Genomic DNA, 27,863 nt, shown 5'->3' with positions numbered 1-27,863 from the left:
CCCCGCCCATCGCTCCGCCACGCACCCCTGACGCCTGGCAGCCCCGGGAGCGAGGCGCGTCTGACTCCACGCGTGGACCCCGGCGACTAGTCTTCCAGCCCCTGCTCCGGCACACCTCTCCTCACACCCGGCGCCGAAAGTAGGGCGCAGCCTGAGGGGCTGGGCGGGACCCGGGGGCTGAAGGCGGCCTAAGAGATGGGGGCGGAGGCCACTCACATCCCCACACTCGCCCCGCCAGCTTCTCAGCGGCGCGAGCCCGGCGGACCACGCCTGAGGGAGGAATGCAGCCGCCCTCAGCCCTCCGAGGCTGGAGGCGCGACCCGGCGCACTTTCCCTTCTCGGGGAGGAACGGGCGCCTGCGGTCACGTCTCTGGCTTTAGTTACCCTCTCTGAACAGGCGGCCTTGAAGTCTGAGCAATCGTTTGTGGAGGAAGCCCCTGGCGTCCTTGCCCTGCGTTCGCCGTCTTTCCCTCACAGCCGCGGACCCCCCCACCCCGCCTCCCGCGCCTGTTCCTTCTCGCCCCTCACCCGGTTTTGCCCTCCTGAAGGAGCCCTCTGGCTCGCCCCACGCCCCTGCCCCGGAGCGGCCCGCCCGCTCGGCTGTGCGCCCCTCACTCCCCGCTGCCGGCGGCCGGCCTCCCCCTCCCCCTCCTCCCTCCCCCAAACCCCCCGCCCCCCTTGCCGGGGGCCCTCTCCCAGCAGCGGCCCCTCCTTGACTCCCGGCTCCCGGTTCTCGTCCTCTCCGCTTTGCGCGAAGCCAGTCCAATCTAGAAATACCCGGAGGGACTTGGGGGATGGGGGGGCCTTGGGGGGGTGGGGTGGGGGAGGGGGGGCTTGGGGGGGTGGGGGAGGGGGGCTTGGGGGGGGTGGGGGAGGGTGGAATATATGCTCGGGAAAATCAGTGTCTCAGGAAAATTAAATCACAGAGTTGTTGTTTTTCCTTAAAATACAATCAATAACCATATACCTGGGAGCAATTTTGTAAGATAAATTGGAATTTATTCCAAGATACCAAACACGAAACAGAAAAGAAGAAAGTGGAACCAGGGCAGGCACAGGCCATAAACATTAAAATCTCCTGCTCTCTTACTGGGGAATGTGGTTTGGTAGATTGCCTAAGTTTTAATTTGGGGCACAGTGATTTGATTTTGGGGGTGGAAATAGGCATTGATCAAAGTTCACCTAAATTTTGAATCCTGTGGCTGATTTTGTTTTTGTGTTCATTTTGGCTTTTCCCTTTTGATCAGAACTTTAAGTAGAAAAGAAGCAAAAAAGCTTTTATAGTGGCAGCTTAAAATACTACTTATATGTGAGCAATAACTTGATTCTTCTCTAGAAGTGAAAGTATAATATCCCTTTGCTTAAAGTGGAGCCTTATTGATATGATATTCTCAAGGATAGTACAGTAGGTAGAAATGTGCATAAATTGTTTTTGTTCTGAGTTAAGGTTTTCGTTCACCATTCTTGTTTGGAAACATTTAAATTTGATTCTTGTTTCCTTTCTTGCTTTGTGATTCTTTTCCTGTGATTTCTTGTTTTCTTCATTTTTCCACTTTATAATCCTTTGGAGTTCCATTATTTTAACTTCAAAGGTTAATACATTGTTGAATAAACCAGAGTATCTTGCAGAAAACAAAGAAATTCAACACCTGGTTACAAGCCAGTGATCCAACAGTTCTCAAATTCCTAAGTTTTAGAAAAGAGGTGACATGTGTTCACTTTTCTTAGTTTTGTCCACCTTTCCTGTTGTTTTTTCCCTATTTCCATCTCCTATTTTTCCCAAGCTTTCCCCTCTTTTTATTTGACCATATTAATAAGAGAACTCAAATCCTTTGCAAGATAAAATAAGCAGAATGTAAGAAGCCATCAGTGATCAGAATACAGTTAAACCAGGTGTGGGTCACAGTCTAACAGAGCTCTTGTTAGTTTATAATTTTGTATTTTAAGTAACGGTTTCTTCTTTAAAGAAAATAATTTGAATAATGCCTTGAATTGGAAGATAATCAGTGTTATTTTATAGAACTAATAAAAAGTGTTTTTGCTATAAAATAGCACTGAAATGTTTTTGTAATCAAATTTTAAATCTTTTAATGTTCCTTATAGTTTGTTAAATACAGCTAAGGAATACAGACAACATGTTCTACACACATGTGCTTATGAGTAAGCGAGGGCCATTGGCCAAAATCTGGCTTGCAGCTCACTGGGAGAAGAAACTTACAAAGGCTCATGTATTTGAATGTAATCTAGAGATAACCATTGAAAAAATTCTTTCACCTAAGGTATGTTGTTGATTAAAATTATAGATTAAAATTATAAATAAATAAAATTAAATTAAAATTATAAAACTTCCAAGGAAGTTTTACTTCTGAAATGGTCTTCTCTCTTTTAATTCCTATAACATTTATTACCTGAGCTTAAACATATGTCAGTTTTTGTTGGTAATTACTATTTTCATGTGTTTATCATGAACAGATTGGGCTCTGAAAGAGAACGGTCATGTTTTACACATGTTTTGTAATCCTTTCTTATTCCCTTAACAAAATACCGTGTAAGTCATATGAACCAAATAAGTACTTCTTAGAAAAATAGTGAGCGAATGAATATGGAGAGTAGAAAAAAAGGATTGAGTATAAATCAAAATATATATGAAAATACTTCATAAAGTACTATGTTCATTATAAAACACTATAATAATACATTAGAATTTGCATTAAAATATTGTTTTTGTATTTTTTTAGGTTAAGTATTTTTCTGCTTAAAAGAAGGATGAATGATAATTGAAAACGTATGTGTCAGGCACTGGGCTAGGCTTTATGTTCATTAGATTATTTAATCTTCACAACAACCCTATGAAATGGGTTTCTTTTAGCCTCAGTGAAGTGTGGTAGTTAAGAGCACGAACTTTTGGGTTAGTCGAATTTAAGTTTAATTCCTACTCCATTAATAGTTGTGTTACGTCAGGCATGCTACCTAACATTTCTGAGTCTCAGGTTTGTTTGTTTGTTTTTCTGTAAAAAGAGGATGTTTTCAAAATTAATAAATGAGCTCTTAAGACAATGCCTGGCACAAAATAAGTGTATAATAAGTTATAGCCATTATTAATAAACTGAAGTTCAAGATGGTTGAATGACAGCCTCAGTAACTGAGCCAAGACTTGAACCCGAGTCTGCCTGACTGCAGAGTTTATATTCTTCTCATGAAATCAATATTAACATATTTTACTTAAATGGTGCATGAGATTATCTTCATTGAATAAGTACAAAAGTTCATCATTTTACAAGATGAGGTAAAAGTTAAGTAATTTACTTTAAGTAAGAATAAGCAAAATGTTTGCTTTATAAAGAGAAGAAATTCTATGATTTTATATTTTTCAAATAGGGTTTATGAGTCTGATTCTTAACATTCTAATACTTTAAAAATTATTGAAAGGTGAAAATTGCACTTCGAACTTCAGGACACCTTCTTTTGGGAGTTGTACGAATCTATAACAGGAAGGCAAAATATCTTTTGGCAGATTGCAGTGAAGCATTGCTTAAAATGAAGATGACATTTCGCCCAGGTATACTTGCAGTGTTGATTTGTCTCACTTATCTTGGTCCCCTTTTGCATTTTTATTTTGGGTGGCCTCTTTTAATTGGTGGTGCTCTGTAATTTCCAGGGTGTATAGTGAATATAAACTTCCTTTTCACTGATTCTAAGTTTCCATGGTTAAGGACAAATTATATTCTTTCCCTTGCTCTTTTCCTGTGTTTGCAGGAAAAGGTTATACTTTGAAAAACTTGTAAGGGTTCCTGCATATTTACGTAAAAAATATACGTAAAGCTACCACACTTATGTAAGAAATTCTGATATCAGTTTTAATGGATTGCTTAGCTTGCTGTATCTGTTTTTGCCTTTATGCGATGTGTTAGAAATAGTATAATTGACAAAACCCGGATATCATAATTGTCATTGTTTTCAGAATTCTCAGGACTCTAAGCAGCATGCTATTATGAAATATTATAGAAAATGTCTAGGCATTCCAAAGTGCTAGAGGTTTACATGCATCATAAATATAGCCTTTAAATTTAATATAAAGACATTCATCAATTCTACCTTTTATTATGGCTATTTAGGTACAGACCTTGCCTCTCACACTAGTTTGCAAGATCTTTGAAGGCAACATCTTTGTCATATTTATTTTCTGAATCTGTTATAGTACTTGTCTTAGTGCCTTGAACATACTATTCCCTCAATTAATATTGTCGAATTGGGGTTGACAGGGTTTTTTGTCTTTATTTAAAATAAAATATTTGTAGAATCTCTACATAAGTTTATACTCAATCAAATATGGTTAATTTGTTCATTATTTCATTCATATAATCCACAGATATTTATTGATCCCATATTTTGTGCCAAACACTATTTTAGGCTCTGGGATACAAGGACAAACAAGGCAAATAAGGTCCCTTTCAGTTTGGTGAGGAAATCAGATAATGAAAAAGTTTTTTTAAATTACTACAATAATTATAGATTGTGATTGTACTATGCAGGAATATAAACAGGGTATTACAACAAAAAATAACAGAAAACTTTACTTGAGTTAGGCTGATTGGGAAAAGTCTTTCAGAGAGGATAGAATTTAAGGTCAAACTTGAAGAATGAGAAGTACCCAGCCATGTAAAAAAATCCCTGAGGGAATAGCATTCCAGGCAGAGGGAGCTGTGAGAGCAAAGGTCTGGAGGAACAAAAAGGCCAGTATGGTTGGAGTCTAGTGAATGAGGGAAAGATGATGCTGATAGGTTTGTAGGGCTGCAGAGGCCCTGATTAGAAATTTGGGTTTTATTTAAATGCACTGGGAAAGTCACTAAATCATTTTAAGCACAGGAGTGAGCTGATCTGGTTGCTTTTTAAATATTTTTAATATCACTCTGGCTGTTTGTTGAGAAGGGACTGAAGAAGGGCAGGGGTTGGGAGTTTCTTATATAGCATTATTGCTCACTGAATGTGGTTTTTGATTCTTTTCAGGACTGGTTGACCTTCCAAAAGAGAATTTTGAAGCTGCTTACAGTGCTATCACATTGCCAGAAGAATTTCATGATTTTGACACCCAGAATGTGAAGTAAATTTTTTTATTTATTTCCCTTCAGTTTGATTTTCTTGATATTTTGTTTTTTTCACCTTCATATTTCATGAACACAAGTGGAATCTAGTTAACAACTAAAATACACATGCAGTTGACTAAGACTTGAATTCAGTGTGAAATTTTGAAATACAATGCCAAAAATGTATCATTTTATTTGCTGAATGTAGTTTGCAATATTGACAGTATGTTCATCCATTCATTCAGTAAATATTTAACGGGTGCCTTCCATATGCCAGGCACTGCTCTAAGCACTAAGGAGATAGCAGTAAACAACAGCTCCTGTCTGCATGAATCTTACATTTTAGACAAACAATAAACAAATAAATAAATATACAGTATGCTAGGAAATGATCAGCAATATGAAAAGAAATAGAAAATAACGTAAATAAATGACAGGATGGTGAGGAAAGGCTTTTTTTTTTAAGGTCAGAACTGAAACCTGAAGGAGGTGTAGAAACAAATCATTCAGTAATGTGGGGAAGAATGGTCCAGGTAGAGCAAGTGGGAAGGCCCTAAGGCAGAACATATTGGACATTTTCAGGGAACAGCAGGGAGGCAAGTGAGATGGGAGTGCTATAAATGAGCATCTGAGTGGTAGGACGTGAGGTCAGAGAGGTAGCTGGGGGTGTAAATGATGTAGGGTGTTGTGGGCCACATTAAGGACTTTTATTTTACTCTGATAGGAAGCATAGGAGAGTGGATCTGACTTGATTTCAACATGCCTCCTCAGGCTACTTATTATAAGGGGGAAAGGGAGGAAGCAGAGAGCTTATGAGAAGATTATTTCAGTAAAAAGTCCAGATGACCCTCCCCACCCCAACACCTAGCCCGGGGCCCCTGCCATCAGGGGCTGCAAGGGAAACTCCACCCCACCTCTTAACCGGGAGCTGAGTAGATCCTAGCACTGAGAGGGTCTCACCCACACCAGGCCATATCCTCACCCCCCATTGATCTGAAAGTGAAGGCCCAGGGGACATGGGGGGAGGAGGGGATTGGTGGTTGAAAAGAGTTCGTGCCTTGGGGGGGGGATGCCAGAGCTCATGACTGGGATGGGCAGGAAGGGGACATGACAACCCCACCCTGTCTGTGGGAGCCTGAGAGCCCAACTGGGGTACGTGCCCTCCCCACAAATGTGGGGTCAGGATGCCTGGCCTCTGTGTCCTAGAAGGGTCCTTCCTGTGGTCTTTGTCTTGTTCTTCCTTAATAAACAGTACTATCCCCACCAAAAAAAAAAAAAAAAGAAGTCTGAGGGAGAAATGATAGTGTCTGTGATCACTTCACTTCTCAATCTTCATGTTATCAAGGTGCCAACAGAGCCAACAGGATTTCCTGAAGAATTGGATATGGCTTTAAGGGAAGGAGAGAGGCCTATATGATTTGGGCATGAGAATGGAGTTAACCACCTAATGAGATGAGGATAACTAGGGAATGGCAGGCTTAAGAGGGGCAGGGTAAAGGCTAAATTAGGCTTTATAAATTTTATAAATTTTGAGATGATTGTTGCACATCCAAAGGGAGTAGGCAGGTAGTCGAATATCTTTGTCTGAAATTCAGGAAAGAGGTCTGGATTGGGATATATAAATTTGAAAGTTGTGAGTATATAGTTGGCGCTTCACCCATGAGTCATAAGAGACCTCCAGGGAATGTGTGTAATTTTTTAAAGAGAGATCTGAGAACAGAGTGTTGGGTCATTCCTAGTAGCTAATAGTCTGATGAGGTAGAACTAATAAAGGAGATGGAAAAAGAGCAGCCAATGAGGTAGGAAAAAGATCAGGAGAAAGTAGGCCAAGAGAAGACTGTTCCATGAGGGAGTGAACATCTGTTTCAAATGCAGTTGGTTAGGGTAAGTAAGATAATGACTGAGAATCGACCACTGGATTTGGCAACCTAGAGATCATTTGTATATATGCATGTATAATAAACTAGTGTTTGTAAATAATACTATTGAGGAAATAAAAGTATTTTTATAATAAAACTTGTTTTTTGTTTTAGGGGTTTTGGTTTTTTTTTTCAGGATACTGCAAAATCCTTGGGTTCTGTTCCCATGTTTTTCTCAATCTTCTGTTTCTCCATAGTGCTATTGATGTTTCAGAACACTTTACTCAGAACCAAAGCAGACCAGAGGAAATCACACTTACAGAAGATTATGGTAATGATCTACTTTTCCAAGCTGGAAGCTTTGGTAAGAATATTTGAGAAATTAAAATTACAAGCTATAATCAATTGTACTTGCATTTTTGTACTGAAACAATGTCAATAGAAATAGCTATCTCTACGCCAGTAGAAATATCTTTAGAATGAATCTCTTGTTGTGTAAATGCAACTGTCAGTAAGTTTGCCCTTACCTTTTTCTAAAGAGGTGTCAATGCCAAGACTCAGTCTTAGGCTATAAACTTCCCTTCTTAGTGTACAAGCATTTATTGAATACTTACTATACGTAGGTACCATCATAGGCATAGGCAGTACAAAGTTTGCAGAAGCATTTCCTGAAGGAGCTTCAGGCTGTGAGAGAGACATGAAAATAAACATTTGCTGTAGTAACATATATATAAGGTTGTGTGCTGCATATAGTGTACCTTCAAATATGATAATTCCTCCAGTATATGATGATATCAATTGTAAAAAAAAATAGATTTTAACATGGCTTGGGACTGAGGAGGAAATACACATGCTAAATACATACTCATTGATTGTGAAACAGAAACTGTTGAGTGTATTTTAGAATTGAAGCCATATAGTATTTGTTCTTTTTATGGCATTTACCTCTGTCTTGCACCATGATATTATATACATCCTGTGTTGGTCTGAGAATTCCAAGATGATAAGATCTGTGTCATATTCATCTTTGACTGTCTTATAGGTGGGGAGGTGGGGAGGTGAGGAGCAGAGAGGGAGGAAGGGGGAGGTGGAAAGAATCTCAAGCAGACTCTGCGCTCAACGTGGAGCCCCATGTGGGGCTTGATCCCACAACCCCGAGATCGTGACCAAAACCAAGAGTCGGATGCTTAACCGACTGAGCCACCCAGGTGCCCCACTAGGATCACTTTTATCTACACTTTCTGTAAGCTTCATACCAGTGCTGATTTACAACAACAACAAAAAATTGGAAATGCCTTTTAGGTCTTCTTTCTATTTCCCTAGCCACCTATATAGTTCACCAGTAGTGGGGTGCCTATATGGCTCAGTTGATTAAGTGTCTGACTCTTGACCTCAGCTCAGGTTGATCTCAGGGTCATGAGTTCAAGTCCCACATTGGGCTCCATGCTGGGCATGGAGTCTACTTAAAAAAAAAAGTGTGTGTGTGTGTGTGTGTGTGTGTGTGTGTGTGTGTGTGTGTGTGTGTGTATACTATATGTATATATAGTGTGTGTGTATATATACATATAGTTCAAAAGTACTAAAGGCCTGGAGTACTATAATACCCTCCTACACATTTCCCAGTCTCTTCCCACATTTTATATATCTCTGCAAGAACAATTGTCCTTAAATTCCTTTTTTTTTTTATATCACATTCCTCTACTTAAGTATTTTGGATTCCTATGACTTACTTTAGACACCCCTGCCTATCTTCAAGGCCCTATACCAGTTTATCATCTTCTTTGTTTTATCAACTTTGTTTTATTCTCACTACAGAATTTTTGCTCTAAATGTCTTACCAGCCAACCAATACAATTTAACTGTTCTCAGTCTGTGTCTCCTACAATTCAAAAAAGGGGAAGAACATGTCTTAGTACAGCAACAGACCTGAGTTTGAATCAGCTTTCTCTATTGCCTTGCTGTGTGATATTGGGCAAATTACCTAGCTTCTCTGAGCCTTACTAACCTTTTTGTAAAATTGAGATACTACTAGCATCATCAGAGTGTTATTTCCCTTTCAGTCCTTTTCACCAATAAGTGATTTTTCTCTCCTTCAAAAACTAGCTCAAACATAATGTTTTCTGAGAAATGTTTAATATTAATCCATACTATTCTGAACTACAATATAAGATTGAAAACAATGATTATTTTTTTAATTTTTTTAAGTAACCTTGGTATCGTGATGCTAGTGTTCAGAATATAGTGTCTGTTCATAAATGTTATTATCTTATTAACCAAGTCTGGTTTTTCTTTTGGGAGCTTTCAAGCTGCTTCTGGAAGATATGAGCATATTTTTGGTTTGGGGAGGGGGGTTTGGTTTGTTTGTTTTTAAGTCAGTCTTCTATTGAGCACATCTTTAATCCAGTGCAATGAAGGCTGCCTTTTTCTTTTTTTTTTTTAAAGATTTTATGTATTTATTCATGAGAGACACAGAGAGAAGCAGAGGGAGAAGCAGGCTCCCCGCTGAGCAGGGAGCCCGATGTGGGACTCGATCCCCCAGGACCCCGGGATCATGACCTGAGCTGAAGGCCTTTTTCAACTCTTCCTTTCTAGGAGATGTAGGCCTATAGAAGAATCTTAATATAAGTGATACTTCATTATTTTCTCAACTGACTAACACTAATTAACATGGGTTATTAAAGAGAGGGAAGAGAAGACCAACCTCTGTCTGACCGCTGGTTTCAGACTCCTGGACCTAGAGACTGAAACCCAAGAAAGGGAAAAATATACATGTGCCGATGGCCAGTCTGGAAGCAAGTCAGTTTGAAGCAAAGCATTCATTTTATCTGCTGCTGTGGAGTCTTAGGAGTTTGCTCTCATAAGTTGCTATTTTACAAAATATTTTACCAGTGAAATTCTAACAGATATGGTCCTGTCTCTACTAGGTTCAGATCCTGGCTTTGTCATTTGTTAGGGTATGCCTGTATGCAAATTATAAAACCTTTCTATGGACATGTTTCCTTGTCTGTACAATAGGATTATAATAGTATCTTCTGTTACATAATATAATACACATAATAAATACTCAGTTGATGTTAGCCTCGTTTAATGTTAGCTGACCGGGTTTTGTCTTTTTGACTGCCATATCTCCCAACACCTAGCAGATTGCCTAATACCCAGTCCTTCAATAAATGTTTATTGAATGAGTGTTATAAGCCCATTCTTTAATATTTTACCTACCTTTCCATTCCTAAGAAGAGAGATATGCTTCTTATTTTCCAAACCTCCATTATGGATAAACAACACAAGCAATTGTACTTGGAATAATATGAAATAATGCTTATCAAGCAGGACATGACCTATCTAATGTAGAAGAAATCATTCCACTGCCAAAAATAATCCTCTGGGAAATTATTAAACTGAACTACAACTAAAAACTCTATCCGAATGTATTTTCCTATTGCTTTAGAAATCCACTCTCCACTGATTAACTGAGTGACATTAGTTGAACAATTCAAATAAGTTTTTTAGCTCTCATTTTTCTTATCTGTAAAATGGGAGGGGCTATACAAGAAGATATCTGAATTTCCATCTAACCCTAAAACTCTATCTTTCTATGGCTAACTCAGTATTAATGATATATATTTATTTAGGGGAGGAATCAGAAATTCTCAGAAGACATAGCCTCTTTGATGACAACATATTGCTGAATTCCAGTGGTCCTTTAGTTGAACATAGTTCTGGAAGCCTTGCCGGAGAAAAATCTCTGTTCTATGACAGTGCAGATGGATTTGGAGATGAAGGGGCTGCAGGAGAGATGATTGGTATGCTATCTGGTTATATAGAAATTGGATATTTCAGTCATACTAGAATGTATTAATAGACTTACTAGATCAAACTAAAATTTCAGGTATGCCCCTGTGTCATATAAATCAATATGTTTTTTACACAAGTTTTCAAAATCTATGGTGTATTTAAACATTTGGGCTAGGTCTCAGTGTATAGCCACCTATTTAAACACATTTTTCATATAGGTTATAAAATACTACTTGTTTCTATTTTTTACAAATTCCTAATTTTTAAAGGGGAAGGAGTGGAGGTAATATATTCCTCACAAAATATATTAGATCATATATTAGAAAACATTGTTTTCCTTGATAGAAATTGTGAAACAGCTATTCTAAAGGATCTGTCCAACATTTTATAATTTTATATATATTATGATGTTATTATAAAATAATCATAGAAATAGGGTAAACAAAAACTGGGAAATCTAAATACACATATTTTAAAGGTATTGATGGCTAAATAAATGTTTTTTTTAATTCTCTAGTTTACTTTAAAGGGCTGGTTATGGCAAATTTTTTGAAATTTCAAAATTATGAAAAAACAGTGGTTGTACCTTAAATCTCTACCAAAGAATTTTGAAAGCTTTTACTTCTTGATTAAAACCAAACATGGCTGTGTAATAAGGTTACTATCTTGGTATTAGTTTAGTAAATATCTTCTGAAATTAAACATCTATTTAATAAAGGAAAGGAAATGATATATATAAATTTTTATATTATCCTGCTTGAAATATGATAGTCTTTGTAACAAATCAAACCTACTTAAGTAGGGTTGTACTTTATAATCCTGTATACAATAATGTCAATAAATGTTTAGTGACCAAATGACAGTCAACTCTGTATGACAAAAGTATTTATTGTGTTTTTTAAGACAACCTACTGCAAGATGATCAAAATGTCCTGTTAGAAGATATGCATTTGAGCAGAGAAATTTCTCTGCCTCCTGAGCCTCCTGATACTATAGTGGGTATGATGAAATTATCCTTTGTGTAGAAAGTGAACAGATACTAATATTTAGATTAAGCCTTATAACTACACAGTTTAAGTAGCAATATAGTATAGTGAATGATAGTAAAGAATGTTGTCCCTCAAACTCTCTTGAGTCTGACCCTAGACAATATGGAATAGGAAACTAGGCTCCGAGAAATATACAACAATGTTATTTAACCAGGATTGGGTTTTTTTGGTATGAGAGCACATTTAAACACTCTGCCAAAATACTGTGCTTTTGAATCATTAAAATAATATGTGCTACATGTTCAAAACATCATTAATGTTTGACATTAATGTGGTTGTTAATTATTAATATTGTTAATTATTAATATTAATACCATATTGGCATTAATATAATTGGACAATCTATATACAATTTGAGAAAAATTACAGATGTGGGGATATTTTCTACTTGAAATTCATGTGAAGGTAACTCAGATTATTTAAAGTCTTTCTGTCTGATTTTTCCTGAGAATTAAAACCATAAATAACCCCATTTTGATTCTTCACTCTTTTTGATGTTACATTTCCCTCCTAACACATAATAGAAATTTAAAATGTAAAAAGAGAGGCGATATAAGTTTACTTATGGTTCTTTATGGGTCAACTAATAAGTGATTTAACAGAATACAAGTTTTTTAGCGGACATATAATCAAATTTATGTCGGTCATTTACTGTGGTTGCTACCACTGTTTCTACTAAGTCTAACCTTAGATGTTACATGTGCAGAAGAAGGTGATGATACTTGACTCACCTAGACATTGGGCCCCAGACCATATAATCTCTGTGTCTCTTCAACTCAATTAAGTACATGATTCTAAAAATCAGGTTTGGTTCCAGTTAGCAATATAAATCTTCAATTATCATTATCTTTTGCTTTCATTCTCATACAAGCATCTAACTTATAACCATTATTTTTTTAATAATTCCTTTTATGGTGATGTTATTAGTGGAACCAGATAATCCAGAGTATATATGTCTACCTGAGAATGGAAAAATGGATGAAACATTATCAAATGAAGAACAAGGATTTACCCTTGACCCAATTGATGCTGCAGGTCAGACTCATTCATGTTTTTGTTTTTATTTTTTATTTTTAAAATTTTTTTAAAGATTTATTTATTTGAGGGGGGAGGGGCAAAGGGAGAGGGAGAGAGAGAATCCACAAGCAGACTCCCCACTGAGTGTGGAGCCTGATACAGGGCTCGATCATCACTACGCTGAGATCATGACCTGAGCCGAAATCAAGAGAGTTGGCTGCTTAATCGACTAAGCTGCCCAGGCCCCCCTTTGTTTTTTTGATACACTATCTTATTTACTGTGAGATAATCTGTGAAATATTGGAGGTAGTCAACCCAGTAATAACATTTGCAATATGATAGGGAAAGAGTGTGGAGGAAATTTGAGGTGATCCTTTCATTATTTCAGTCGTGGTCAAGCCATATACCCAGTTAGGGAAATTGGAAAATCTAAAACTGAGTTCAATGCCAGTAGTTACAGAACCATTACTCTCTGTTGGGCGGAGAAATGAAGAAGACATAGTACGTGCTTTTAAAAGGCTTACAATCTGATTGGGAAGATAGATAAACATGAAAATAAATATAAAATAAGGCAGAATAAAAGGATCAGAAGAGAGGCCTATGCCCTCTAACATTTAACCTCATGCATATTTTTAGAAATAAAAGATAAATATTAATCTAATATATAACTTGACCTTGAAAGGACATCATGGGTTTAAGTAGTATAATTGATATGAATTTCAGTTATAAACTCAGGCATGCAAGGAATAAAGCACTCAAGTTTTTTTCCTTGCTGTATGCAACTCTGAGCTTCTATCTCACTGGGTTGGCAAAAATTTCAATCTGTACAGTTCCCCTGTGTGCCCTAAGCCATGTAGTGTCAAAATTTGGGGGAGGGGTGTGGCAGGTGGAAAGGAAACTCAGGTCATCAGCCACAACAATTTGTGGTACCCACTGTCCCAGTCTATATAGCCTCTGGGGTCATCACACAGCAGCCCTTCTGGGAACTTGTCGCGTTCCCAGGATTTTACTAAGGCACGTTAGCAGGCAGGTTACTTTTCCATCTGGCTCCTTCTGATCTCAGATCTTCACCCATTCTGGGAAATCTAATCTTCCCTTTTTGCATCTTTACTAAGGAAAAGTGTAACTTCTGCTTTCTTTCTACCTGGTAAAATTATCTAAAGGAGTGAAATCCCATGGGCCTAGCTAACTACTTGGAATTTGTGTATGAATTTCAATGGAGGAGGGAAAAATATACTGGACAAATACAAATTAATGTTTCAAAATATCCTATTATATGGATATTTTAGGGAATTTCAAAATTGAGCAACTTCCCTCATTATATCCTCTGCTCCAAATTTCCTCAGTTGTCTTCCTGCTAGATCAAGAGAGTCCCTCCTAAGCACTTTGAAGGAACACTTTACAAAATGCATCAACTGTTGGCTACTCAGGTACTTTAGCTGTGCAGAAACCTTGTGAAGCGTAATTTTTCAGTAGAGAGAAAGGGATTTTCTTCCCATGGCAACTCTGTAGGTTGCACTGTGGTAGATGTTTCTTAGATATGCAGTGCCTAGAATATCATTTTACAAAGCTGTACAACCAATCACATTTGTGCCTATTTCTTATATTTAGACATTGCTGAGAAGAGAAAAGGCAGAAAGAGGAAATTGCTCATAGATCCAATCAAGGAGATCAGTAACAAAATTATGCATAAACAACTTACTTCCTTTACGGACACACTTATGGTTTTGGAACTTGCACCTCCTACCCAAAGATTAATGATGTGGAAGAAGAAGGGAGGAGTGGACACACTTCTGTCAACTGCTGCCCAGGATTTGACTCATGTTGAACTGAAAATGGTAATAGTTTTCATCTTTTTATGTAGGTGCAGTGTTTGGTTATAAATAAATAAATGCATATTTACATTCATGTATACAACAGAATATAAACTTGTAAAAAATACCCCTTACTTTTGAGTTAATTTGCTTGATGTGTGTGCTTGAGTTATAGTTTTCATTTTTTAGCACATGTGCTTGTATTTTATTGAATTGTTTTACTTGTTCAAAAACAAGAAATAAAAATATATGTTTTTACAGTTGTTTACAAAATGCTTTCTGTCCTCTGGCTTTAAACTTGGAAGAAAATTGGTACAGAAGGAATCAGTAAGGGAAGAAGTGGAAAGCAAAAACATGATAGGTGAGACATCCTAACTGTTGTGTTGAAGGGAATGTTATAGAAACAAAAATGTCATTTTACATTTCAAATGAAAATGGGATCCAGTTCCATATTCCCATGTATAAATGCTATCTCTTTAGAAGAGTATTTCAACTTAAAAGAAATTGTTATATCAGCATTGCCTGCAGATTAATTTTTGCCCAACAAGCTACATTAAAAAGATGAGGTATATATACTATGTGGATTCTTCCTAATCCCACTCCTCCCTGTCTCCCCCATCCCTACAGGCAGTACTCTAAACCTTCAACAGATAAAACTATTTTTATCTAGGACGGTAATGTTTCACTTTAAGACAACTAACATGAAAAGTCACCTCGTGATAAGAATAGCATTTACACCATACAATTAACCTGAGACATAGATACTTCCATCCACCTAGAGGATACATGGAGTATTAATAATTACTGATTATTATTGTGACTATTATAAAGGAATAATAAAACCAGCTTTGGTAGTGAATGAATCTCTGCTCCTGATCACCTGTCCTGAAGGCATAAAATCTACTGAACCATACACCAAGATGGGCTTGAACTATCCATGTTGTCTTGTGAGTGCATGTGTTGGAGTGAGTGTGGAGGAGATAGTTGATGGAGGATGGGGAGTGGAGGTGGTAAGAAGCAGACAAGGGGAAAGAGAAGATAAATATACATGAGACTTGGGAAACTATAAGAAAATTTGTACACCCTTTGCTTAAATTCTTGGATTCCAGGTTTTCTGTTAGAAGCTTTCTTTTTTAACAACCATATTCCAATTTAAGTTTGAAAGATATTTTGGTGAAATCTTTACTCTCATAATTCAGAGACCTCCATGATGGAAGAACAAAATTCCCAGCAAGACTTAAATCAATCCAAAACTTGGAAGGACGTGATTGATGGATCTAAGTGTAGCTCTCATGAGGATATCAATAAAAATATTAATTCTGAGGTAAGTTAATCAAAGAAAATCATAAAAATATTATTTTTCTGACACGGAGTGAAGGAAACTTGAGACTCTGATATGTCTTCTTACATTTATAGTTTATATTTCATCTTATTCTGTAATTTGTTTCATAAGTGGCAGTAGTATGTAAAGCATGATTTTCATCTACAGAACAGAATTTTCTGAAGCTTGGGTAGTAAATTACAAGATAAGTAGTTTCATACTGTAACATTTTGCATGGTACATCAAATAGATGAGTGTACTTGAATCCAGTTATATCCTGAGAATGCTACTGGGCCCCACATTCAATATCATGGAATTTTTTAGGACTCTAGACAGTGCACCTATGTTTTGTTTCTGATCATAAATTCTCTCTTCTCACCTCTAAGACTATGTTTTAGACCTATAATTACCTTAACCTTGAATCCAAAAGGCTATCTAAAATCCATGACCAAACAAAATTTTTTAAAAATTTTATTTGAAGATGTAATTTTTATTCAAAAAAGTAGTTATTTAAAAGCATCATTGGAAACGATGTGCTTTAAAATATATTCCCCATTGTCACTTTAGTGGTTGTACAAATATAAATATTATAGCCAAACCAGATAAAAATAAAACTAGTGCTTTTCTGGTTTGTTTCATCATCACTGTATTTTGATAACCACTCAGGGAATTCAAAGTCAATCCACATTGGAACTGAATGCCCTTGCAAGGAAAGACAATTTTGTAATGCATTAAAGCAATGTATTTTACTAAAGATTTGATAGTATACTAGATATTGAGATACTGGGTTGCCAGTAGTACTGTCTTCCTTATTTGGGCTCAGGCATTTCTTCGAGTGCACCTACTGAAAATTATGATCAGGCAAGTTTGTTTAGTTCATGATTTTTTAACATAGTAACAAAACAGATTTTCCCAAGTGCTTGAAGAGATTGATATACGAGTTCTCTTGACCTTCTTAACTCCTTTACTCTACACTTATGCTTTAATTTTCAATTCCATTCTTATTCTGCTTCTAAAAATAGTGAACAGATGTGAAATATAATCAGGAATGGGAACACATCGACAGAACAGAAAAATATTGATTCTGATTAATCATTTTCAAATTTTCATAGAACATTTTTATGTAAAGTAAGTACAAAATTGAGAGTACCTAAAATGTAGAATATTCATAGAAATTAAAAGAGAAAAAAAATAAGTCCCCACAAACATGTAGATTAAAAAATAAAATGCAACTCCTTATATTCACTAAAATTTTTAAAAGCTGGAATGAAAAATCAAGTACCCTTTGTTGTAGGAGGCTCCTAACTTGAAGACTGGTTAAAGATGAAAAAGGTGCCGCCTGTTTCTATAGCAGTGAAAAGAGGAGATGATAAGGAATGGAGAATTTCTGGCTTTCTCTTGTTCCTTCTTCCTTTATGCCTTTGTTCCCCTTCCAGAGGACACAGTTTTTCTTCCCTTTTGCCAATGACAGCTCCAGCAGCGGTGGCAAGAATCTTGCCATGGCCCTAGGTGGGGATATTAATATCCCTTCCCCCATTTTCAGCCCTCTGTTTATAGTTCTCCTTCCTCTGCCACCTGGTACTGGCATGAGGATAGAGGTAGGGGCTGGGGCTAGACAAAATGCTTCAAAGGAAAGTGGTCTCAGCCACACAGCTATGAAGGTGTTTGATATGAGGTGTGCAGTGGTGAAGGAAGTAGGAGTGGAAAGGATGGGCAACACAGAGGGCAGGGATGTGCCAGTTTTTCATTTGTGGAGGCATATGGAAAACTGGGCAGCCTATCTAGGATATTTCAGAAATAATATTTTGTGAATGCAGGTAGTATTTTAAATTAGTTTTAGAAATGAGCATTCATTAACAAAATAAAATTGTTCCTGTGATTACTACTACTGTGGCGACTTACCTGTCTTTCCCTAATTTGCTTTAGCAGGATATTGTTGGAATGGTAACTTCAGCTACTGAGGAATCCTCTTTAATGAATGCCGTCTTAGCACAAGAAATTGAGAATTGTACAGTGGAGTTGGTAAATATATGCATAGTCTTGAGAATATTCTTAAAAACTTTGTTCCTGGGGCGCCTGGGTGGCTCAGTCAGTTAACCCTGTGCCGTCGGCTAAGGTCATGATCCCAGGGTCCTGGATCAAGCCCTGCTTCTCCTTCTCCCTCTGCCTGCTGCTTCCCTTGCTTGCGCGCTCTCTCTCTCTAATGAATAAATAAAATCTTCAAAAAAACAAAAACAAAAAACTTTGTTCCTAAATAGTTACCACCTTATTGGCCTGAAAATTGGTTTTAGAGCTGTCATGTTACTGTCTAGAATTATTATTTAGTCATCTCAACAAAGAGGTATGTCAGTAGTTTGATAAAACATACTCAGAATTGCTTTGACCTTTTTCCTTTCTTTAACGTATTTTTTTTAAAGATTTATTTATTTATTTTGAGAGAGTGAGAATGAGAGAGAGAGAGAGTACATGAGAGCGGGGAGGGTCAGAGGGAGAAGCAGGCCCCTCGCCGAGCAGGGAGCCCGATGCGGGACTCGATCCCAGGACTCCAGGATCATGACCTGAGCCGAAGGCAGCCGCTTAACCAACTGAGCCACCCAGGTGCCCCTCTTTAACTTACTTTGAAATTTCAAATAATTTTAAAGAAAATTGTGAGATTTTTATGTTATCAAAGGTAGTCATAGGTTAAAAATATTGAGAATCACTGTTTTAACTTAAAACAGTTTTAAAGAAGCAGAGCTATAATAGAGGTACATCTTAGGGCATTTGAAATTTTACTTTATTTATAAATGAAAAATTAAAAAACAAACAAGCATGGCATTTTTTTTCCCAAAACATTATACGGGTCAAGGCCTATATCTGTCCAAGATTTCTAGAAGTCAAAAAAAGAAAGTGGTCTGCTCAAAGGGCCACAATTCAATAGCAAAGCCAGAAGTAATATCTGACTCACCTGGCTCCGTACGTATCGTTCTTATTTCTGCAGTCTTTGTACCACAGTGCTGAAGCATTTTTAAGATTGTAATGAATTTTAGGAAAAGTTTCTTACTGAATAATATCAAAATAGCTATTAGTGCCAGATGCTAGTTTGTTCTTAAATAAATTATCTTTATAATGAGTTCCAAGACTACTAGATTGCTTTTTCATATATGGAAAACAGACTGAATTCTCTAGATAATCTAGGACAGGATAGATACCTGAACTTTTTTTTTTTGTAAATTTTTTTTCATTCTTTAAATTTTTTTATTGTTACGTTAATCACCATACATTACATCATTCGTTTTGGATGTAGTGTTCCATGATTCATTGTTTGTGCATAACACCCAGTGCTCCACGCAGAACGTGCCCTCTTTAATACCCATCACCAGGCTAACCCATCCCCCCACCCCCTCCCCTCTAGAACCCTCAGTTTGTTTCTCAGAGTCCATCATCTCTCATGGTTCGTCTCCCCCTCCAACTTACTCCCCTTCATTCTTCCCCTCCTGCTATCTTCTTCTTCTTTTTTTTTTTTCTTAACTATATTACATTATTTGTTTCAGAGGCACAGATCTGTGATTCAACAGTCTTGCACAATTCACAGCGCTCACCATAGCCCATACCCTCCCCAATGTCTATCACCCAGCCACCCCCTCCCTCCCACCCCCTGCCACTCCAGCAACCCTCAGTTTGTTTCCTGAGATTAAGAATTCCTCATATCAGTGAGGTCATATGATACATGTCTTTCTCTGATTGACTTATTTCACTCAGCATAACACCCTCCAGTTCCATCCACGTCATTGCAAATGGCAAGATCTCATTCCTTTTGATGGCTGCATAATATTCCATTGTGTATATATACCACATCTTCTTTATCCATTCATCTGTCGATGGACATCTTGGCTCTTTCCACAGTTTGGCTATTGTGGACATTGCTGCTATAAACATCGGGGTGCACGTACCTCTTCAGATCCCTGCATTTGTATCTTTGTGATACCTGAACTTTTTACCAGAAACATCCAAACAGCTCGGCCAGAAGTGGGTTGATTCATTTTCACCTTTCTCTTTGCTTCTGTAGACACAGGTTATTTTCATACATGGTCAAGCAAACCACAACACAGCACAAGTTCAGCTGTTTTAATAATCCACTGGGCTTTCCACACAGTGGATTCAGCAGTAAGGTGTCCAGATAGATCAAGTAGACAGGCTTCAGCAAAGCGCAGACTATTTTTTCTGAGCATTTTCCTGGTTAGTTTAGTTGTGCAGTTATAGGTGAAGCTGCAGTCTCATGGATCTTTAACAAAGAGTTGGTCCACTGCTTTTTATATTTGAAAAACGACATTTGTGTATTTAACTATATAATAAACACCAGTAATTGGGTGAACTCATTTATCCCAGGGCAGACCAGAAAGAAATAAAAGTAAACTGTACCTGGAGGGATTTGGAAAACTCTTCAGGATAAAGTGACCATATTTTCAGGTCATTCCCACTGGAATGTAAGAAAGGAAGCTATATAGGCAGGACCAGGAAGGCAGTATAACTGGTAGGAATGAGGACTCTGCAGTGCCCTTAATTTCAAGTGATTCAAAATAGCATCCAGAATATTCTGGAACTTTCTGAAATCATTTTGGAGTCTGTGAAATTGAAAACAGATAGGAAGTGTCTGGGCTCCAAAGGTACCCATGAAGTGACACTTGACAAACAGTGCACCTGTGGTAAGGATGATTGCTTGGTCAGAGCTAGCCTAGGAAAAATTATAAAGTAGGTCAGTTCTGTGCCACCTTTCTCCCCCCCCAGCCCCCCACCCCCTGCACTTTGTAGACTTGCTCTTTTGTCAGATTCATCAGCACCTTTCCTATGTCCAGTTCTGTTCTTAGCTCATAAAGTGTTAATTGATAAGAACTTAGAGTGAGTTCCTGTGAAGGGATTTCAACCTGACAATTGTTAAATATTGAGGTGTTTCTGAAGGTGGCTAAATTTTAAAGACTGAAAAGAGTGAATATATTCAGATAATATGACAGGAAGTGGGTTGATCTTTTTTGGACAAGTTACCCTTGAAATCAAAAAGGTTCTAATCCAATTGTACACAGATTGCTAAATATCACTTATTAATTAGACTGTCTATATCACCAGGTAAGTTCACATAAAGGCCTTTACAAGGCAGTTTTTCTATAGCTTTATGTTTATTCCTGTCAACTCAGTTCAAATTGACCAGAGTTGGGATAGTCCTAACCAAAAGTCACTGCTGATTTTACTTTTGAAAGTAAGGACATAGTCCTCTTGGATGCATTACCAATACAGGCTGCAGAATCTCCTACTCTGGAGCCTCTCGTTGCCTAGGTAGCGTAGATATAATCCTGCAAAGATTGATATATATTTGTATGTTTCCTATTCTCTTTATCATCAGACTATAAACTATTTAGCAGGACCCAGTGTTATAGTTGGGTTTCTTGTAGCAGCTAACACTATGCTTGGCAAATAGAAAACATGCGGTAAAATTTGTTTAAATGAAATATTTTATCAATCATTCCAACAGGAGTCATCAGGGAATGAACAAAATATTGAGACAGAGAGATGGAATCGAAGAATTCTTCAGATGTTAAATAGTTTGCAGGTAAGATGGTAGGGTTTGTCAATCCTATTTTTGTTTTTAAAAATAAAATGTTGATGTCAATCTTCTAGATATAATAAAAATGAATTCGTCTTCATTATTTTTTTGTTGAGACCAAATTCCACTAGAATGAAATGATTTTGAGCAGTATACCCAGGGCCAGCTGTGGGAGTTTGCTTTTGGTGCCTGCATATTCTAACCAATTTCTTCCCTATACTCATGCTCCTAAGACATCTAGTGTATGTCCCATTCTTGTGCCTAGCAGGCTACCAGCTATTTCTCTCTATGAAACTAAGTTTATAACAGTTTAAAACAGATCATTTTAAAATTTAACTTATATTTTGGGGCACCTGGGTGACTCAGTAAGTTCAGTATCTGACTCTCGATTTTGGCTCAGGTCATGATCTCAGGGTCATGAGATAGAGCCCCGAGTTGGGCTCTGTGCTGGGCATGGAGCCTGCTTGAAATTCTCCCTCTCCCTCTGCCCCTCCCACCTCCTTCCCTGCTCTCACTCTCTCAAAAAAAATTAACATATTTTAATCAAAATAATACATGTATATAATTTGTAAAGTTCAATAGTTCTATGCTATAAGGCTAAGAAGGAAACAGAAGTTTTTTGTCCTACCTTCCTTATTTCCTAAGTCCTACTCACCAGAGGCAACTATATTAAGCTGTTTCATTTAGTATTTATATTTCTAATTACATATTCTTACTGTTCTTTCTTGATATTTCAGCTTTAAATTTTATCTGTTGACTTCTTTCAATGTAAAATGAAAATTTAGCGTAGTTATAGCTTTCTCACCGCAGTCTGTTTTTAGCACAGTATTCAGTGTTTACAGTGTTATAATTGTAATAGTTATCATGTAGGTTTGATTTTGACAAAGAGCCAAAATATCAGTGGTTTAAAAAGATAAAGTATAATCTGGTATAGCCGCTATGCTCACCAAGTTGTCAGAGACCCAGGTTACCTTTATTTCATTTTCTTTATTCTCAGAATCAAAAATGGCTAAGTACCCACCATGTCTGCATTCCGTTCAGCAGCAAAATTTCCTTTAAGGGTACAACAAGAAATCGTGTGTATCACTTTTCACATTTCATTGCCCAGCACTTGGTCACCTTGCCACATCTCTCTGGGAAATGTAGTCCTTATGTGGCAACCTTGGGCCCAGCTAATTATTCTATTGGTATGAAAGAAGACAAGAATGGATGTTAAGGGACAATCAGCAGTCACTGCTACAAAGACTATGTGAAAATTTGTGTAATTACATTTCTTTTCTTGTCAACTTTATAGTGGTTTTTTTGGAGTTAATCATTGCCTCATTTTTCCCATTTGCTTAGTGTCTATATACTCATCCTTAATTCTTTTCTCAAACTCTCTGACAATATAATGAAACCCCTTTTAATATGCTCAAATGTGTCAATTGATTCATCAGTTCCAGTATGTTTTCTTGAAGATATTCCTTCCAGAGCTTATCATCCTCTTGTTCTAATTGGACTAGCTGCTCTCTAGGTCTTTTCCCCAGTTTTTATCTTGGGACATTCCTTAATCATAATACGGGAATTCCTTTGTCTCTTTCCTATATTAGTTTCTCTATTTCTCAATGCTTTGATCTTCTTTTACCTTGAATTTTTTGGTGGTTAACATCCTTTCGTAATTTCCTGAGATAAAGAGTGCATAGGAGGTAGACACCCTATGTACAAGTCTGAAAATTTATTTCTTTTACCTTTAACTTGATTTGGTGTCTCTAAATATAGTTTGAAAATAATATCTTTCAGATGTTGAAGACTTTGAACATATCTAGGCTTCTTGTGTTGTTACTGAGAAGTTAGATGCTGCTTGGTTGGCAATCCTCGTGTAGGTGACCTTTATTTTCTCTCTGGAATGTTTAGGTCTTTTCTTTACTCCTAGTGGTCTGAAATTTCATGATGATGTGTTTTGATATGGGTCTTTTTTCATTTATTGTGCTGAGCAGGTAATGGGTTCTTTATTCGGAAAGTTCATGTCCTTGAATTCTAGGAAATTTTATTGTATTTCTTAGATTTCCTTCGTGTTATTAATCTGTTCTATCTTTCTGGATTGCCTACAGGTCAGATGTTGGATCCCCTGAGTTACACCTTTAATTTTTAAAAAATCTTTTATCCCCTTATATTAATTCCCCTTGTCTTTTTATTTTTTTCTACCCTCTAGAAAATGTCTTCAACTTTATCTTCCAGTTTTTATTGAATTTTATTTCTACTTTCACTTTTTTTGTTTTCCAGGAGTTTTTTTCTTAGTTATTAATTATTCTTTTGTTTTGTAGCATCCTAACCTTTTCATTTATTTATTTAGTTTTTTAACAGCTTTATTGAGGTATTATTAACATACAATAAACCATACCTATTTAAAGTATACAGTAGATAAGTTTTGGCATTATGTGTGTATCTGTGAAACCATCAGCACAATCAAGATAGTGAACATATATATATCTACAACCCCAGAAAGTTTCCTGTGCCTCTTGATAATCCTTTGTCCCATCTCTCCCACTGGTCCCCCTCCCCCCTCCTCAAGCAACAACTAATCTGCTTTCTTTCAATAATCATCCTCATGTTTTTTGGATACAGAGTCTTCTCTTTCATAGGTTATAGTTTTCTTCTGGTCCCTACATTGTCTGTGTTTGCTTAGTGATTCTCTTGAATGTTAGTGATGCTCTTGAATGTTAGAAATTAAACTCAAATGTCTGGTAGATCTTTGGTTATCTGTTCTTATTTAAAAGTGAGACAGCAGAGGGGTGCCTCAGTGGCGAAGCTGGTTGAGCATCAGACTCTTGGTTTCGGCTCAGGTTGTAATCTCAGGGTTGTGAGATCAATGCCAACCTCGGCTTTGTGCTCAGCCAGAAGGCTTGAGATTCTCTCTCCCTCTCTGCCCTTCCTGCTCATGCTCTCTCTCTTTCTCTCTCTAAAATAAATAAGTAAATCTTAAAAAAAAAAAGAGTAAGCCAGCAAAAATTAGATTGGAAGTTATATAAACAAGGGTGGGGCTTGTAGACTTATGGTCTTAATAGTGAGATAATTGGGCAGTGCCACACACACACACACACACACACACACACACACTTGCACACACACACACTTGCACACACACAGGCGCCATTATCTGTAGTCCTCCTAACCCCCAGGCCCCCCTGGTCAGTTTTCCGAGCTAAATCTTCAAATCTACTGGCCAGGAGATAAAGCATGATGCTGCTGGTTCAGGAACCAGCAATGAGACAATGACTGTCTCATTGTTTAACTTGTAGAATTTCACTTAACCCCTAGCTTGTGGTATGACACTTCTCCACCATCCACAGTGCTTGGTATCCCAACTCTAGAGCCTCAGCGGTTGGAATCTCTAGAAAAGCAACTTCCTGCCTCCTGGCAGGGTATTGGAGTCATGGTCTCCTGGTTCAGTGAAGTGGTTGAATGGACCTGAGGGTCTGACTACTCCCAAGTAGACTTCTGAGGAATTTTTATCTCCCTCTTATACCGTTGCCTGCAATTCCTGAGCTTTTCCAAGATTCTATAGCTCACACTGGCTTGTTTTCTGTTGGCTTTCCTCCCTGCTGGCACTTAGGTTTTAACTTTCTCTACTCTGCTAAGTCAGTCAGTCTTTCACTTTGTCTTTATCTCCTTCCTTTGTCACCTTTTATTCTTTTACCTTCGTTTTAGAGAGGTTTCTGGAGGGAACAGAATAAATAAGCATGTGTGTTCAGCTTGCATATTGGGGTATTTTTCAAAAGGATTATTGAAATTGAAAAGGGTGTCCCTCTTCTCTCCCAGGGGAAAAAGTCAGTCAATCCACATCTTGTCTCCTCAAGAGCAAATAAGCAAAGTTTTGGCATGCCATCTCTGAAAGGCGGCTGATACCTGTCCACTCCTTTTGTTGAGATAAAGTATGATAAAGTATTTAATTTATTAGTTTGCTAAATGTTGTGGACTAGCAAAAAAAAAACAACAACTGTATATGATATTTCTAAAAATACTTCACAGCTATCAAAGGAATAAGAAGCTCAAGGGATACTGACCAGTATTTCTAACTAAAAAAACTATACTGTACTTGTATTTTAGAACTCTGATTCCAAGTACTAGTCTTCATAAAATGAGTTATCTTTATCCATAATTAAATACTTTATTGTATCTCAATTTTTTCTAGTAGGTTCATAGGTGCCCTATGGTGAATCTAACATCTTTTTAATCTGTGCCAAGAAACTGGGAGATGTTTATATAGTCATATTCCTCTGCCACTAAGATATAAATATAATTTTACATTTATCATTATAGTTGTTTATAGTCACCCCCACCTCCCAGTACCTTTAAGGAAAGGAGACCTGATAGGGCTGATAATTTTCATTGTATTTGAAGCCTCCCAAAGTCCTATGGATTGTTTTCTGCCTGCAAGTCTAAACTGACCTCACTTTCCACAAGAGCCCATTTATGTTAACATCAAATTTTTTTTTAATATTTTATTTATTTATTTGACAGAGAGAGACAGCAAGAGAGGGAACACAAGCAGGGGGAGTGGGAGAGGGAGAAGCAGGCTTCCCGCAGAGCAGGGAGCCCGATGCGGGGCTCGATCCCAGGACTCTGGGATCATGACCTGAGCCGAAGGCAGACGCTTAACAACTGAGCCACCCAGGCACCCCAACATCAAATTTTTAAAAGGTCTAACATTTGTATAACACATCAGAAATTTGTATAACACTTTAAGAGTTCTTTTGCATGCATTTTCTCAGTGAACCAAGCTTATACTCAATGACCTATAATGTTTTTTAAGTTTACTAATGAGTCATTTGCATTTCTCCATTTTAGGATTTCACGCTCACTTACCAAAAATATCAATATTTTATTCATTATGCATCCACAGCCTGCTGTACTTTTAATGATGTTTCTCTTTCCTTTCTTCTTTCCTAATTATTTTCCCAGGAATCCAACAAGATGGGAATGCAGTACTTTAGTCTGATGAAGCTCTGCAGAAATAGTGACCGAAAACAAGCTGCTGCCAAATTTTATAGCTTTCTTGTCCTAAAAAAACATCAGGCTATTGAGCTGAGCCAGAGTGTTCCCTATGCGGATATTATAGCTACAGTGGGACCAATGTTCTATAAAATGTGAAGGAAATCCAGAACATACAGATTTATGTAATCATTGGAATTTCTGTATAGATTGTTCAGTCTAATGCAGAAGCTGTCTGGAAGCAGCTAAAGGTCTGATCCATTTCATATATAGTCTACTCCTATTTCCTCTTTGTAAATTCAGAATAATCATAGCCAAATTGGAAACCTGTATGCTTACAGAAATACTTAATTGTAGCTAAGTAATATTTTTAACTTATTTAACTTGAATGTATAGTATTTACCACTTCCCTGACTTGAATGTTGCATTTAGAATACATTTTTAAAATACTATGTGCCTTCAAGAAACATTTAAGGATATTTTTTAAAAGCCATTTTACATTGGATTATTTACTTAAATTTCTTGGGAGTAATTAATAATTAATACTTCCTTACTTCCCCACAGACAATAATTAATTTGATTCTAATGCGGATCCTCCTTGATTGGACCTAACACTATGGTTTTTAATCTAATATCTTAATTTAAAGGTTCTAAAATGCATCTTTGTTTTAAATTATCTGAGTGTCTTTTAGCCTATTTATAGGTCATTTAACATTTTTATTTATTATTTAATGATTATTATAACTACCATTCATATGTCAACAAAATTTAATCTGCTTATGTTAAAAAATTAGCAGACACTTATTCAGCATGTTGTCTGCAGCTACAATTCAAGTAAAGGTCATTAAAATAAATGTTCTTTTACTTGGTGTTTACCGAGCATTTTTGACATTAAAACTATTGTTTTTCTTTTTTCTCAGTTGAAGTTTGAGTTAGGAAATTTTCATATAATGCTCTGTGAGCTCCATAGTATACTATAAAGTGAAGCCTATAGTACTCTCTTCAACCCCCTTGGATCTGGAATTATGCTGGAAGTGAAATTCTAAATGGCCTCTTTGAATTTATTTATTTTTTAAAGATTTTATTTATTTATTCATGAGAGACAGAGAGAGAGAGAGAAGCAGAGGGAGAAGCGGGCTCCCAAGGAGCAGGGAGCCCGATGGTGGGACTCGATCCCAGGACCCTGGGATCATGACCTGAGCCGAAGGCAGACGCTTAACCATCTGAGCCACCCAGGCACCCGGCCTCTTTGAATTTATTAATTATATAAGATCGAAATGTCAAAATTGTCTTTTTAAAAATGTCTTTTATTTTTTGAAAGATACATGATTTAGAGTCTCCAAAAAAGTCTTTTTTTTTTTAAATTAACATACAG

At 37.1% G+C, this 27,863-nt stretch overlaps 1 protein-coding gene across 4 annotated transcripts; it reads left to right on the top strand.

The window, feature by feature from the left end:
• Window positions 1–27,342, top strand: RAD21L1 (RAD21 cohesin complex component like 1). 4 transcript variants are annotated; one of them, XM_027622354.2, is made up of 14 exons: window positions 1–139; window positions 2,104–2,279; window positions 3,430–3,559; window positions 5,008–5,101; window positions 7,201–7,307; window positions 10,576–10,746; window positions 11,642–11,737; window positions 12,715–12,822; window positions 14,416–14,642; window positions 14,880–14,979; window positions 15,818–15,942; window positions 17,869–17,961; window positions 21,446–21,523; window positions 26,459–27,342. In XM_027622354.2, exons 2-14 carry the CDS (start codon window positions 2,136–2,138, stop codon window positions 26,645–26,647), a joined length of 1,662 nt encoding a protein of 553 aa, XP_027478155.1. In that variant the 5' UTR covers window positions 1–139; window positions 2,104–2,135; the 3' UTR covers window positions 26,648–27,342. The 4 variants fall into 4 exon arrangements, with proteins under 4 accessions (XP_027478155.1, XP_027478154.1, XP_027478156.1 ...); XM_027622353.2 differs by having other exon boundaries at window positions 17,866–17,961; XM_027622355.2 differs by lacking the exon at window positions 2,104–2,279 and having other exon boundaries at window positions 8–139; window positions 17,866–17,961.
• Window positions 27,343–27,863: the final 521 nt, after the last annotated feature.

This window comes from Zalophus californianus, chromosome 8, assembly GCF_009762305.2.
Source record: "Zalophus californianus isolate mZalCal1 chromosome 8, mZalCal1.pri.v2, whole genome shotgun sequence".
Taxonomy (NCBI): Eukaryota; Metazoa; Chordata; class Mammalia; order Carnivora; family Otariidae; genus Zalophus; species Zalophus californianus.
Note: the sequence above shows the minus strand (reverse complement) of the source record. Positions and strands in the feature narration are given on the sequence as shown.

Coding starts and splice junctions, on each gene's coding strand:
- RAD21L1 (XM_027622353.2), top strand. CDS start 2,136: ATGTTCTACACACATGTGCTTATGAGTAAGCGAGGGCCATTGGCCAAA. Junction 7,308..10,575: donor TTTCCAAGCTGGAAGCTTTG/GTAAGAATATTT, acceptor ATATTTATTTAG/GGGAGGAATCAGAAATTCTC. Junction 15,943..17,865: donor ATAAAAATATTAATTCTGAG/GTAAGTTAATCA, acceptor AATTTGCTTTAG/CAGGATATTGTTGGAATGGT.